The sequence below is a fragment of the Centruroides vittatus genome, unplaced genomic scaffold (genome assembly GCF_030686945.1).
Source record: "Centruroides vittatus isolate TY-2023 unplaced genomic scaffold, ASM3068694v2 contig_577, whole genome shotgun sequence".
In the NCBI taxonomy this organism is placed as follows: Eukaryota; Metazoa; Arthropoda; class Arachnida; order Scorpiones; family Buthidae; genus Centruroides; species Centruroides vittatus.
The window spans coordinates 1,886,975-1,903,693 of NW_027122345.1; the positions used below are offsets into that span (position 1 = coordinate 1,886,975).

General features: G+C 37.1%; 1 protein-coding gene across 1 annotated transcript; it reads left to right on the plus strand.

The window, feature by feature from the left end:
• Positions 1–2,410: 2,410 nt before the first annotated feature.
• On the plus strand, positions 2,411–4,113 carry LOC136979101 (uncharacterized). The gene has a single exon (XM_067275019.1). The coding sequence runs from the start codon at positions 2,443–2,445 to the stop codon at positions 3,355–3,357; it is 915 nt and encodes a 304-aa protein (XP_067131120.1). The 5' UTR covers positions 2,411–2,442; the 3' UTR covers positions 3,358–4,113.
• Positions 4,114–16,719: the final 12,606 nt, after the last annotated feature.

Below are 16,719 nucleotides of genomic sequence, written 5' to 3' on the forward strand. Positions count from 1 at the left end.
TGTAAAATATTCGAAAACGGTACGTTCCATTTTGGAAAATTTATAATATTAAAACTGACGATGGCCTATATTAGATTGGGTGAACACTTTCTATTCTTACAAACTACTTTATACCCGTAGCAGCCGCCATTATGTAGTTCGCGCTAATACCGCTAGGTGTCAGATCTATCGTTGGCACAAGCGAATAGCGTATAAATGAAATATATTAACGTATTAGTGTACAAATAAAGCTTTTTAGCTCGCCGACTGCTATCGTACCAAGTGATCTTTCTGACGACATTGCTAAACGGCCTTCCTATTGGTCTAATTTTTGCCGTTCCGCTTTCTGCCACGGCAAGACTCAAAAATTTTCAACTTCGTATTCCGTCGGCTTCGACGGCAAAAGTGGCGTCATTTTGCCATCCCGTCGTCCGTTGCCGCATGTGAATACCAGGCTTAAGTGTAACCTGATCGGTTCCAGATTGGACCCCGGTCGTCACGTTTGTACACGTGTAAAAACACCGACCCAACAGCGACTATAATAATTCGACCAATCAACTTAACTGTAACAAGTTGTAAACAAATCAACGTGAATTAGTTTACACCTGTTACAGTTGAAAGTTTTGTCTTATAGCCAATGTTCCCTCTAATTTTTTTTTTGTAGATGAGCGGAACATTTTTGCTGAGCAGATTCTGGGAAAAAATTTTTCTGCGCATATATAGGCCTAATCTTATTTTTTCCTGTAAAAATTAAAATAATTAATTATAAAGTAGAGATTAAAATTCATTTTAAAACATACTTCCATACAAAATATTATCTTTTGTCAATGATTTAATGTATTTAATCGAAATATACGTAGCAATAACCATTAAGCACGTGAAAAACCTTTACTAACAACCCATCAAAAGAAGAAACGGGTACAATGAGCCAAAAAACACCTTTCATGGTCTCAACAAAAGTGGCATGAAATTTTGTGGTCTGATAAATCAAACTTTGAATTATCAGCAACAGACAAAAGCAAACGTGTCATTCGATTTGCCAGTCAAGCTAATGAGCCATCGTTGTTATACCGCTTAGTGAAGTTTCCTGCCAGCTTCATGGTTTAGGGATGTATGAGCGCCAGTGGTATGGGTCATTTGACATTAGTTGATGGAACACTTGTTTCAGAGCAATACATTAACATTCTACAACAGTGTTTACTTCCGTCCATAGCAAAGCTATATCCAAATAGAACCTGCATTTTCCAGCAGGATGGGGCCGCATGTCATACAAGCGAAAAAACAAAACAGTGGCTCGCAGAAAAGAACGTAATTCTTTCTTGCCCATCCAACAACGCAGATCTTTCACCAATTGAAAATGTATGGAACATTATGAAGAGACGTCTGCGAAAAGCACGCTCTCGGACAGTTGAAGGACTAGAAGCTTCCATCTTAACTATCTGTAATTCCATAACTGCAGATGAATGTGTTGTAAAACGCACGTGGTGAAAAAGAGTCCGACGAGGGGATAAGAGAAAATTAAACTTCTTTATTATTATTTTTTTTTCACCCGCGTTTGTTAATTTATACAGGATTATCGTATGTATTCCAACACTCCTTGGACATAAATTTTTGACACTCCGGCAGAATCGTTATTCTAAGATCTCGCGACAAAAGAATTGAGGTACGCGACGCGTTACAAAAGGAACGCGAAAAAAGAAACTTATAACTAATTACTTAAAACTACTTATACTAGAGAGGGAAAGAGAAGGTGAAGATAATAGGATAGAACCAGACAAGAACGGGTACCCAAACTTAGCTAGCGAACTCGTGGTGGTGGCTATAACTCAGGCCTTCTTGGATGATACGAAATTCGATGACTGTAGAGTTCGAATATTCTCCTTCCTTTTTGTTTCCTTCGATAAACTTCCAGAAGGGCTTTTGTATTAGAGTACTAGAGTTCCTCTCTAGATTCTGTTACGTTCGGCTTGCCGCCTCCTTCGTTCTCCCGTTGGTGCGAAATTTTTGGAGACCTCACCAAACACGTCCTTACAGCTCGATGTCTCAGCCCAGGGGGTGCTCATTTTGCGTGCGCAGTAGGTTTCTCTTTTAATCGTTGTGCACATGACGTCACCATCGAGAAACACGCTCCGAGAAACACGTGAGCTTTCGACATATCGTGGTGATCTTTGTTCGTTTACATTTGAAATAAAGTTTTGATGGGTATTCAGAATACAAGTATAAGGTGAAATTTAATATTTTTAAAGTATCTGTTAAGTAGTAGTGTGTTGACGTGTGAATTTTTTAGTTATTGTTCATTGATCAAGTTGAATAATGCCAAACTGTTGCGTGGCAGTGTGTGAAAATTACAATCAAAAGACTAAAGGAAGTAATGTAATTTATCATTTTTTCCCAAAGCATCCTAATTTTAGAAGTAAGTGGATTCGTGAAACAGAAGCACCCGGTGAGGAAAAATTATGGCAAATGCAAAATAAATTACAATCTGCACAACAGTCGTATAGAAAAGAAGCTATGCAAAGCGAACAGATAACTGCTTCCAGGCAGCATGATAATAGATTTGGTTCACAACCTAATTTTAAAGGTGATGGAATAAATAGATGGAATGTTAAAAAAAATTTTCATCAAGAACAACAAAGAAATCATATTTCAACATCACACAATCAAGAGAATGTTTATGGTACAAATAGATTACATTTAGAAGAACCAGTATCTGTCCAGAATTTAATATCATCTGATGGGACTTGTAATTTAACTGTGTGGCAACAGTTCACTCAGCATATCCATCAGCAGTTAGAACATATGAATACATTATGTCAGTCAATATTTCAAGATCAGCAAACATTAACTAGTTGTTTGATGTGTTGTTCATTATCTTCACCGTCTTTAGCTGTTGGTCGATCTTGTCCTGTTGTTTCAGATATTTTACACCAACATACACACCAGTTTCAGCAGCAGCAACAATTATTATTAAGTTTAAGTCAATGTTATCATATGATTTACCTTCAACAATTAGAAATACAGTATTTACACCAGTGCCTTCAACAAAATTCAGCTTCAGAACATACACTATTACATCCATCATCAAACGTAAATCAAGATCGTATAGCTGAAGACTTTACATTTCGTCCATGGCTTGCAGCACCATCTGCAAATACACATTCATCATTTCCTCCCACTCAAGCCAGTCCCATTTCAACTTCAGCTTGTATGCATTCAAACACAGATAATACTTTATTACCCACAACTTCAAATGCACCAACCAACAGATTTAATTTGTCAACTCCTATATCATCAAATTGTAATTTTGCTGGGCAGACTGCAGTAGCTGCAACATTAAATAATCAGGTCCCTCCTAGAACTAGAGCCAATAATTTTTGAGATAACTTTAGAAGTTGTTCACGTCAGAATATGCTTTCGACATCCAAGAGTAATGAAATTATTAGTGCTAATTTATCAAATCCTCAAATCCCTGATTCTATCCCTACAGTTTCTGATCATCAGCCTCAAATAAAAAACCAATCATATTCAGAGAAAACTGCAAATTCAGATTATGGCAGAACAAAAGCAAGACAAGTTTCTAATACCAAAATGCATGAGAATATAATAAAAACTAAAAAACCAAATGCCAGTAAGGATCGAGGATTATTTTCCTGCTTTGTAAATAAACCAAGTTCTACCCAGCAAGTTACATCAAAGTCAAGACAAACAGAAAGACCAGTCAAGCAAAGAGAAGTTTCTGCATCACATGTTTCTGACAATAATTCTATACCAAGTATATCAATTTTTTCAGATACTAGTAATTCTGCAATACCATCATCTTCCAATACAAGAGCTAGAGAAGTTGAATCAAAAAATGTTGTGAATACTAGTACAATGCAAGAATCAGTTTATGCAGAAGTCTCAAAAATAATATCTCAAGCTGATGGTCAACCAGAATTTTTGTTAGATTTTCTGAAGAAATTGAAACACTTAAGATTAGATTCTCAGCAAGCTTTATCAAGTAGTCAACATATGTCTTCCAGTCAAGAAGATAATCCTATAAAGAATAAGGACAGATTTATTCAAGCAGTTAAAAGAGAACAGTCAGATGCTTTTATTGATAATTCTGAAAGTATATCAACACAGTTAACATTATCTGGTCACTTTTTGTTTCGTGCGCTATTAAAATACATGTTTAATTATAAAATATTTTTATGATTCGCTTAACGCTTTTTTACCAATTTCGTAAAACATTAGATGTCCGGTACTGAGCAAGATTCCCTTATATTAAAAGTCATTTTTTCCTTTTTATATCATACTAAAAAATTAAGGAAATGTTGCGTTACTTTCCCAGCTGTTAAAGTACTTTATTTAAAAAATAGCTTTTATATTATTAATCGTAATAAATAAAATTGCGTGTGATGCCATCCGTTATGAAATTTTGTGTCTTTGTTTAAAGTTCAACGTAAAAATTCAACGTTTAATGCATTCTAGTGACCAATATCCGTTATTTTGTAGTAAAATTTTTTAGTGAAAATTAACAACCAAAAGATCCGATTTCTCTGAAAGAAACCGATTAATTCGTATTGAAAACCACAGCCACCAATTATGATATTTTGCTGATCAAAGTAAAAAGTATTTAAATGTAGAATGATCGTAGTCTAAACTTACACAATCGCTGCAAATGAAGGAAAAACTCGAAAAAGCACCCGCAATAAATAATCGCACGAGTCAACAATAATCCTCTCTCAATAACGAGATACGTTTATTATTGAGTAGCGAATCGATTTAATGTTAAAAAATTTGGACTTTTGGGTGGATTTCAACTCTGTCTGTTCAGAGTGAGATTTCGACAGACCATTGCACGAGCCTTTTATTCGGCCTCACAGACACGAGCTGCTATAATCAATTCAAGTAGACAGGGCCGGATTTACCAATCCAGGGGCCCTGGGCACAAATTCGGTGGGGGTCCCCCCTTTAAGAGTAGGCAAATTTGATGATTTAGAAAATTTACACAAAATACTGAACTTTCAATTAGATTTGAACTAGGAAGTTGTAAATTTCATTTAAAAATAAGGTTATTGTAAGCATACATATATTTTATGTGTAAAACTAATTATTTTAATTTAACTGAAAAATACCCATGTGAAAGTTTTTCTCGAAATTTTCCGATGTTTCATAGGTTTTTTCCCGGGTTTGGTTTTCTCTGCCTGTTGCCCTCAAGATTAGGCCACACTAGGCTGTCGCGGTAATAGAAAAAAAATTATGTTTAAACATAATTTTTTTTTTAGTTTTGTGGAGGCCCCTATTTTGTGGGGGCCCTGGGCACAGGCCCCAAATGTTCTTATGTAAATCCGGCCCTGCAAGTAGAGTTAGAATATTCTAGAACACTATCTTAAAATAAGTAAAACGGCAAAGCCGTATTTGGGACAAAACTATGTCTCGGAGACTCACTACTAAGCGGAATCACTTCGACGCTCAAACGAGTCTCGTTCTCATTCTCCAATCTTCTCTGGTATCGCTAAAGTACCTAGATATTCTAGGTATCGCCGGTTTTGAGCGCGATCGTTCAAACTTTGCCGGCCACGACCATGAGGTCGTCCACGATAGATTTTCGGTGAAATTAACCTATCCAGGTATAGGCCTACCCTATCCAATGTCGAAATATCTTTCATTGCGTGACGGCTAGGGTTGAATTTTTGTCGATGCGTAACGAAAATTTCCCGTTTTTGAAAAAAATAATCGAGGTTATTGTATCGTCCGAAATTATTTTTTTATTTTGCACAAACAATATACAGTTTAACCCGATTATAACGTCATTGGATGTAACGACAACCCTAATATAACGTCTTTAGTGGTGTGGCTAAAATCTGTACGTTGCACGTCCTACCTTGTGCGTGAGGTCCACGTTGACCTCGACCACGTATTCTGCGTCTTTCGTTCTGCCGATAAAAATTAACTGAGAAATTAATAATTTACTTAATTTGTATTGGCTACACGATATTTACAATAGTGTCGAGATATAATATAAATCCAAGATCGCCACGGCTGTCGAATCGAAAGATGAATTAAATGAAGTAAAAAGATGTCTCTCCTCGTTAGAGTTTAGGAGCAAAGTGAGGTCAAAGGGTGGAGGTCACGCGGTGGCGCCCTCTGCCCTACACGTCAAATTTTTATCGGTCCCACAATTTTACTATACAGGTAACCCGCGTATAACACGGCACTTCTATAGCACGGATTCACTCTAACACGGTTCGAGAATTGAGAACATTCCCCGTATAACACGGTGCTTTTAAAACACGGGTTCACTCTAACACGGTACGGGAATTAGGTAAAACCCTCGTACAATATGAAATGTAATAAAAACTGTTACCAGTTGATGATGCTCATGCTGACATTATCATATAGGATGAATAATCCTCTGGTAAAATATTTACTCAAATAATAAAGTATTTTGCTCATGAAAAAAATCTACTATATAAAGCTGAAAAACCGGATTCTATCACGGTATGTCAAAAATAGCCACTAGGCGCGCCCCTAGCTATTATTTAAATTAATTTAAATTAACAACATAAATCTATATATATATAATCGAGACGAGTTGATAATAATAATAATAATAATAATAACTCTCCCGTGGTCACTACTTGGTCGTGGTGGGAGAGCCCAGTAATTTTACTGATCCATAGGGCAATGCAGGCTGGAGCACAAGCTCCTGGTAGGGACACCCATGCCAGTAAGGTCTATGGGGAGAAATGAAGCTAAGAGTGACCACTCCCACATTCTGTGGTGATATTTATTATGGTAATAACTAGATCAAAGTGTGATACCGGCTCGGACGTCGCCCGGGTTAACAAGGTCCGCGTTCGTGGGTTAGGCAGAGGCTCACGTTCGAAAAATAGGCCACAGTCTCCCTTGGTTACCGGTGGCGAAAGCAGCACCGGCCCAAGCATGGCTACTGCAATGCCCTCAACAGATGTGAGGAACCAACCCAGCCTTGGTGTTTCTGTGGCAATGCATCCACAGACCACAAAGGCTGGAAAACCACGCCAACGGATGAAATGGACAGTAGAAATGAACGAGTTTATCATCCGTACTTATTACACGATCACAAAACTTGAAACAAACATGACAGCGTACAGACAACAACTACACCATAGATTCACACAACAGTATCCTCATCTCACTGTCACCGAACAAAGGGTTGTTGATCAAAAAAGAACAATTATACACAACAACCTTATTCCACAAACAACACTTGAACTTATCAAACAACAGGTTGCTGATCAAATACATCGACAGACAGAAACATCTAACATTAATGAAGATCGTGTAACCTGTCAGGATAATCCAGCAACAAGCATTGATAATAACACACATACAACAATTACCACTAATGATACTACAGACACTTCCTTGTCCATCACTGATAACATAGACATAAATTTAGTTAATATGCTCTCACTTATATTTCAGGAAACACTCACTAAATATACAGGCACAGATCCCACACAACGACCACGAATACCAAAAATCAACACGTCAAAGGAAGTAGGAAAAACACTAAATTATGTAAACACTCACTTAATACCACACTACATTCATTCAATTTCTACACTTGCAGACATTCATACATTAGTTTATGCTGGGGCAGTCACAGTAGTGACACACCATGGATTGAAAGTACAGTCACAGACAAATACACAGAAAACACAATACTATCACAAGCCTGCTTGGCAGAGAAGAATAGAAATACAAATAAATGACATTAGACAGCAATTAGGCAGACTGACACAATACACTAAAAGCACCATAACACCCAAATTAAGAAAACAACTCAAAAACATTTTCAAGAAAATAAAAACACATACAAAACATGAACACAACACACACATTACAGAATACATTGATACACTAAAACAAAAACTTGCTGCCAAAGCACGTAGACTCAAACGTTACAAAAAATGTACACTACGAAAACAACAAAATAAATTATTTACAAACAATGAAAAACTCTTTTACAGACAAATTAATAACAAAGCAAACACTGATACACAGCACAGTGGCACACCAACAGAAGAAGAACTCACAACATATTGGTCTTCTCTTTGGTCCAGTGCTGTCACGCACAATGCTGATGCAGGCTGGATCGAGGAGGAGAACAGAAACTTACACAACATACCAACTATGCCCTGTGCTGAAATAAACATACATGATTTCCAATACACTGTTAACAGAACACACAACTGGAAGACACCTGGTGTAGACAACATTCACAGTTTCTGGTACAAAAAGTTTACATCACTGCACCAGGAACTAGCTAAACACCTAACACACATCATCATCAATCCACAAGACATGCCAAATTTTCTTACTCAGGGCATCACCTACATGAAACCTAAAAACAACAATACCACAGACCCCACACAATACAGACCAATTACATGTCTTCCAACACTCTACAAATTATTGACATCCTGTATTGCAAACAAAATATACAAACATATTGAAGAACACGACATTCTAACGGAACAACAAAAAGGTTGCAGTAGAAATCACAGGGGATGCAAAGAACAGTTACTCATAGATTCAGCCATTCTACGGCAAGCACACAAACAACACAGAAACATACACATGGCATATATAGACTACAGAAAAGCATTCGACAGCGTTCCACACAGTTGGCTGCTACATATTCTACACATGTACAAAATACATCCATCACTCATTGCATTCTTTCAAAACACTATGCAGCACTGGAGAACAACACTACATCTCAGGGTTAGTAACACTTCCATACAAACAAACCAAATTTTTATTAGGCGAGGAATTTTTCAAGGAGATTCCTTGAGTCCTCTCTGGTTCTGCTTAGCCCTGAACCCATTATCCAACATGTTAAACAACACGCAATATGGTTACAATATCAGACATGAAAAAACAACACAGTTTACACTGTCACATCTCATGTACATGGATGACATAAAACTTTATGCATCCACACAAAAACAACTTCATCAACTCCTACAAATCACACATTCATACACCAAGGACATACAAATGGAATTTGGCCTAGATAAATGCAAAACAGTTCACATAGAAAAAGGAATCCTGAAGAAAGAAGATTTTGCACTTGGAAATGGAGACGTTATTGAATCCATGGAAGAGGGCGAGTTCTACAAGTATTTAGGATTCCAACAGGCCAAACTAACAGAACATGACACAAATAAAGCAAAGATTAATTAAAGAATACCAAAGTAGGTTAAATGCTATTCTCAGAACACAGTTAAATGCAAAACACACAGTTAAAGCAATAAACACATATGTCATCCCAGTACTCACATATTCTTTTGGAGTTATACATTGGACTCACACAGATCTCGAGCAACTCCAAAGGAAAACAAGAACAACACTTACTAAGCATAAACAACATCATCCTAAATCTGCCACAGAAAGATTAACCCTTCCACGTAAAGATGGCGGACGTGGCCTGATTGACATAGTTAACCTTCACTACAAACAAATACAGTCACTGCGAGAGTTTTTCTACAAAAAACAAGAAACATCACAATTACATAAAGCAGTAACTCTAGCAGACTCGAATAACACACCATTAAACTTACACTCACATCATATGGACACAACACAACATATAAAAAGCATAGACACCATTAAGCAATCGTGGGCTCGAAAGGCACTCCATGGCAGGCATCCTTATGATCTGGCCCAGGATTTTGTTGACAAAACTGCATCAAACAGCTGGTTAGCTCGGGGATGCCTCTTTGGGGAGACGGAAGGATTCATGATCGCCATACAGGATCAGGTCATAAATACTAAAAACTACAGAAAACACATACTCAAAGATGCAACACTCACAAATGACACATGCAGAAAATGTCACATCATGCCAGAAACTATACAACACATCACCTCTGGTTGCAAGCTCTTGGCACAGACAGATTATTTACACAGACATAATCAAGTAGCAAATATAATACACCAAGAGCTTGCTAAAGAAACACAAATTAGTAGACATCCACGAGCCATACTACAGATACATTCCACAGACAGTATTGGAAAACAACACGCACAAAATGTACTACGACAGAGCCATAATCACAGATAAAACAATTTACCACAACAGACCAGACATCACACTCATTGACAAACACAATAAAATCACATACATTATAGACATATCCATTCCAAACACTCACAATATACAAAACGCATGCACTGAAAAAATTAGCAAGTACACAGAACTCGCCCAGGAAATAAGGCATCTGTGGAGGATGGATAGGGTGCTTATTGTACCTGTTGTTCTCTCCTATACAGGTGTCATACTACACACACTGCACAAAAGCCTGGGCACATTACAATTGAATAGAAACACATACATCACACTACAGAAGGCCACTATACTGAATACATGTCATATTGTGAGAAATTTCTTGAATACAGACACACACACTGATACACTTCTTTAATTTCTGTTTTGGTTATTATGCCTTGACTTTGGTCCGGCATAGTACACAGCCACCGGTGTTAACCGAGTATATCTCACTTAACCCAACATAATAATAATAATAATAATCAGCGCAGAGCCCAAACGGTTAGGAGTTGAAAGTTGAAATTTGATACACAGTTAGGGTACGTCATGAGGACGCACGCTGACAAGGGATTTTTCGAAATTCCTCCCCACGGGGAGAGGGACAGGATTAAGTCTTAACACTTCCATCAACAATGGAAGTGTTAAGTAACAATGGAAGTGTCAACAATGGAAATATCAACAATGGAAGTGTTAAGAGAAAGCGACGTGCAAGACGCAGATGCAGTTTTTTCGTTTTTGCGGGAAATCGAACATATTTTTAGACCCATCTAAAAATTCTCTAATTAGTCTGGAAACAGGGGTCTCAATTCTTGCATTCTGTGAAAACGGGTAAGCTTGACTATAACGTAATAATCTTAATTTTCGCTAAAACGGTTAGGAGTTGAAAGTTGAAATTCGGCACAAAGGTCTCCAGCTCCCTTTGTACCGTAATCCCACTTTGGTACTTAAATTTGAACCAAATTTAAGTACCAAAGTGTTAAGTAACAATGGAAGTGTTAACTAACAATGGAGAACAAGAGAAAGCGACGTGCAAGATTTACGGGCGCTGGAGGAGAAAAAAAAAGAAAAAGAGTAATATGTTAGAACATATTCGATTTTCAAATTTAAACAGATTAGATCGGTTTTTCTCGACTTTTCTTCTTTATAACATTCGATGAAAATCGAACGATATAATCAGAACACGTCGTGAAAATCGAACAATATTAGAACACTCGATTTTCAAATTCGACTTTTTTTAAAAAATACTTAGTTCATTGATAAAATTACTCTTTTTCTTTTGTGACTATAACGTAATAATCTTAATCTTCGCTATCGTTGCTTTTGCCCGAGCAACGTCGGGCCTATCTGCTAGTTATTTTATATTTATTTTATATTTTTACAGTATAATATTCAGTATTTTTATTTGTAATTTTTTATACCCCGACGCCTGCATCGGGCCTTTCGACTTGTGAAGGATTTAACAGCATGTGTTTTTTAATTTTTGGAACCTAACTCCCTTTTCGCCCTAGTTCTTTGTTTCCTATAACACGGATTCGCATAACACGGCAATTTTTTGGAACAACTCCCGTGTTATACGGGGTTACCTGTACTAGATAATGTTAAAAAAGAAACCCACTTGTAACGACGTAAAACCGTTTTAACGTCATATTTGAAGCATTCCCAAATTTACAAAATTAGATTACAAATTTTATTTAACATAAAAGATACTACGTAGTCCTAAGGTCAGAGTTCACTTCTTAGAATGACTGGGTGGTACTCTCCCTACCTGACTTCGGTGGGGTGAAGTGCCTGTTTTGCCTGTCGGGACATTCCAATTTTTAACACGAGTGTTGAGTGTTGAAACCAACAATTTGACGTCATCAACGACGTTCCAACTCGAGTACGAAGTGCTTAGTTCCCATAATTCCATTCTCAGCAAGATGGATTCCATTCAAATGTCGCACCAATTACCCACAATTCATTGGAAAGTAGCGGTCAACATATCTGTTGAGTGCTGAGTGTGTTGAGTCAGCGCTGACAACAGCGCCACTTCAACGTTGAAAAAAGGAACGATTTTTAACGAACAACGATTTCAACGAACTGCGCTGAGTCAGCGTTGATTTTGAAAATTGGAATGTCCCGTGTTTGTAGAAGAGGGTCGCCATTTTGTATTTTATTTTGACTCGGTTCTCGGTCTCCTGACTACCTACAAGTCTGGATTTTTTTTCTGACAGGATTTATCTACCTTAGGACAATATTTTCACCAGTGGAGACTTCAATTGAGTAAGACAAAAACTGAAGCTATATGCTTTCACCTTAATAACAAACTGGAAAATGAAGACTTAAAGATTTATTTTGAAATTAATTTACAGAAATATAATAATAACCCGAAATTTCTTGGTGTCACTTTGGATAGAACTTTATCATTTAAAATGATTTAGGCACCTAATACTCTACCAAATATTAACTCCTTCATACCTCTAAGCTGGTAACGAAAACAGCAGTACGATTTTATAAACAAGACATAGTCTTGTCAATAAGGAGATGGTGCGAGGAAAGATAGAAAACGGAGTTAGATTTAGAAGGAACGACGGTAGTGTCTTGCAATACAAAAATTATCATTTTTATTTTTATAATTCTTAAAAGTTTATGCAAAAAGATATAAAATCGGGCAAAGAATGCGGGTGTTTATACATTTAGGGATTGTCTATTTGTGTGAGATCCATTTGCGTTAATGCATTTTAGGTGGTATTAAAAGCATGAAATTTATGGTAGATATGTTAAAATCTTTTAGTTTCTCACGGAGAGAAACAAAATCAAAGTACAGTATATACATACGTACTGTACAGTACATAGATACAAACTCGTTCAAAAATGAACAAACTCTACCGAGATTGGGGTTGGTTTGGTTTATTGCTTAAGGCAACGCGACAGCTGAGCGATCTGCAGAAGGAGGAAATACCTTCTGGAATGAGCGTATGGAAAACTGATTCCTATTTATTATTGCGAACTAGCCGTTATTTGATGTTAAAAACGTGAAGAAAACACGAAAAATTTCATATGGCCAGCTCGTCGGTAAGGCGCGAACCTACAACTATACAACTAACTACCAGTATTCAGTAGTTTTATCTACTCGGCTGCTTGTGGGTTTATCGGGACTGAGATTCACGTTTTTGAGAGAGAAGCTATTACTGCAAGAAGGCATTGCTGCAAAGATGAAATGTTGGAACCGAGGCGCCATAGATACATATTTCACTTTCACGGACAATAATGCTTGCAAACATAGTACTGGACTCGTGAATGACTTTCTTGTCAGTGAAGATCGTCGCATGGAACGTTCAGTAACGTCTTTAATTTAGTTTTATTGTTTTACGACAACGCGACACACGGGCGGTCTGCCAATGGGAAATGCCCTCCGGGAGGTCTTTTATGGGAAATTAGTCCTATTCATCTGTTACAAATGCGAAGAAAACCCAAAAAACTCCACGTCCAACTACCAGTGTTCAGTAATTTTATCCACTCGGCAACATTTTCGGACTTAAATCCTATAGAACACTTCTAATAGTTTCATCTGGTCTGCTTTCCCAAAAGCACTTTAGGAGCTTTCAAGATGCTTTCTTGAAGTCTCCGGCTGGGATTCGGACTCAACCGCGAAACAGTAAGGCATCGGCCGGCTGCTGGTCTAGACAACAGATCGACCCCTTTACCGCCTGGACCATTAAATAAATTATTAACATTTTTGAATAATCGTGAATTATAATTAAAAGTAATATACAATTCAGTAATGATTAAGAGAAAATTTACTTAAAATTTAATATTTATTTATGAAATTTCGATAAATTTCTTCTGGCAACTCTCGCTTTCTTAAACGTCATCCGATTTTAATTCTCCCATTGGCTAAATACATCATGTGACATGGGATGCAGTACCAAGCGATTGGACGGTAGCCGTTCTCCATTACCCATTTTTGTCGTTTTGTGTTCGAAGTGGAAGACGCAGCGAGGGTCGGCGAATAAAGTCGGAAAGTTAAATAATCGTCATGACGCAGTTTTTGCCTCCGAATCTGTTAGCGCTATTCGCTCCACGCGATCCAATACCGTTTCTTCCTCCTCCAGACAAACTTCCACACGAAAAGAAAACAAACGGATACAATGGAGTCGGACAATATCTCAATATGTTCGAGGTAATTTCAATCGTTTTGTGCTTATCGATAAATCTGATACGTTCTTCGTCCAGATCGACATCTGTTCTTTCGGTTTAAAATTCCTTACTTCTTTCCATTATATTTAATCAATTCTCCAATAATGTGCGACAGTAGAATTCCCATAGCATAATTAACGTAATTGCACTTCGGATTCCGTATTCACAATATCTTCTAACTTGATTACCGGTCGATTTTTCCGACCGATGGCGAGATTATTATTAATCAAATTGAAGACAAGTCTGCCCAAGAGGGACCACCATTTATTTTGCGCTCCAGACTAAAAACATACACATATGGCGACAGGCCTTCCTTTTTAGGCTTCATGTCGCCAAAGGTAAAAAAGTCCTTTAAAAAAACACAAACATCCAGTTAAAACTAGGAGTCGGTGACACACAGACGTCTTACTCTTCAACCATCCAGCCAGTGGGTGTTTCCGCTTTTTTATCTGCTGGAACAAGCGCTGGAAAATGCAAATTTTAAAGCTGCACCCTGGCGTCGGTATTTTAAAATTTCTTTTTGTCGATTTTTCCCCTTTGTTACTTAACACCAAAGTGTTAAGTAACAATGGAAGTGTTAACTAACAATGGAGAACAAGAGAAAGCGACGTGCAAGATTTACGGGCGCTGGAGGAGAAAAAAAAAGAAAAAGAGTAATATGTTAGAACATATTCGATTTTCAAATTTAAACAGATTAGATCGGTTTTTCTCGACTTTTCTTCTTTATAACATTCGATGAAAATCGAACGATATAATCAGAACACGTCGTGAAAATCGAACAATATTAGAACACTCGATTTTCAAATTCGACTTTTTTTAAAAAATACTTAGTTCATTGATAAAATTACTCTTTTTCTTTTGTGACTATAACGTAATAATCTTAATCTTCGCTATCGTTGCTTTTGCCCGAGCAACGTCGGGCCTATCTGCTAGTTATTTTATATTTATTTTATATTTTTACAGTATAATATTCAGTATTTTTATTTGTAATTTTTTATACCCCGACGCCTGCATCGGGCCTTTCGACTTGTGAAGGATTTAACAGCATGTGTTTTTTAATTTTTGGAACCTAACTCCCTTTTCGCCCTAGTTCTTTGTTTCCTATAACACGGATTCGCATAACACGGCAATTTTTTGGAACAACTCCCGTGTTATACGGGGTTACCTGTACTAGATAATGTTAAAAAAGAAACCCACTTGTAACGACGTAAAACCGTTTTAACGTCATATTTGAAGCATTCCCAAATTTACAAAATTAGATTACAAATTTTATTTAACATAAAAGATACTACGTAGTCCTAAGGTCAGAGTTCACTTCTTAGAATGACTGGGTGGTACTCTCCCTACCTGACTTCGGTGGGGTGAAGTGCCTGTTTTGCCTGTCGGGACATTCCAATTTTTAACACGAGTGTTGAGTGTTGAAACCAACAATTTGACGTCATCAACGACGTTCCAACTCGAGTACGAAGTGCTTAGTTCCCATAATTCCATTCTCAGCAAGATGGATTCCATTCAAATGTCGCACCAATTACCCACAATTCATTGGAAAGTAGCGGTCAACATATCTGTTGAGTGCTGAGTGTGTTGAGTCAGCGCTGACAACAGCGCCACTTCAACGTTGAAAAAAGGAACGATTTTTAACGAACAACGATTTCAACGAACTGCGCTGAGTCAGCGTTGATTTTGAAAATTGGAATGTCCCGTGTTTGTAGAAGAGGGTCGCCATTTTGTATTTTATTTTGACTCGGTTCTCGGTCTCCTGACTACCTACAAGTCTGGATTTTTTTTCTGACAGGATTTATCTACCTTAGGACAATATTTTCACCAGTGGAGACTTCAATTGAGTAAGACAAAAACTGAAGCTATATGCTTTCACCTTAATAACAAACTGGAAAATGAAGACTTAAAGATTTATTTTGAAATTAATTTACAGAAATATAATAATAACCCGAAATTTCTTGGTGTCACTTTGGATAGAACTTTATCATTTAAAATGATTTAGGCACCTAATACTCTACCAAATATTAACTCCTTCATACCTCTAAGCTGGTAACGAAAACAGCAGTACGATTTTATAAACAAGACATAGTCTTGTCAATAAGGAGATGGTGCGAGGAAAGATAGAAAACGGAGTTAGATTTAGAAGGAACGACGGTAGTGTCTTGCAATACAAAAATTATCATTTTTATTTTTATAATTCTTAAAAGTTTATGCAAAAAGATATAAAATCGGGCAAAGAATGCGGGTGTTTATACATTTAGGGATTGTCTATTTGTGTGAGATCCATTTGCGTTAATGCATTTTAGGTGGTATTAAAAGCATGAAATTTATGGTAGATATGTTAAAATCTTTTAGTTTCTCACGGAGAGAAACAAAATCAAAGTACAGTATATACATACGTACTGTACAGTACATAGATACAAACTCGTTCAAAAATGAACAAACTCTACCGAGATTGGGGTTGGTTTGGTTTA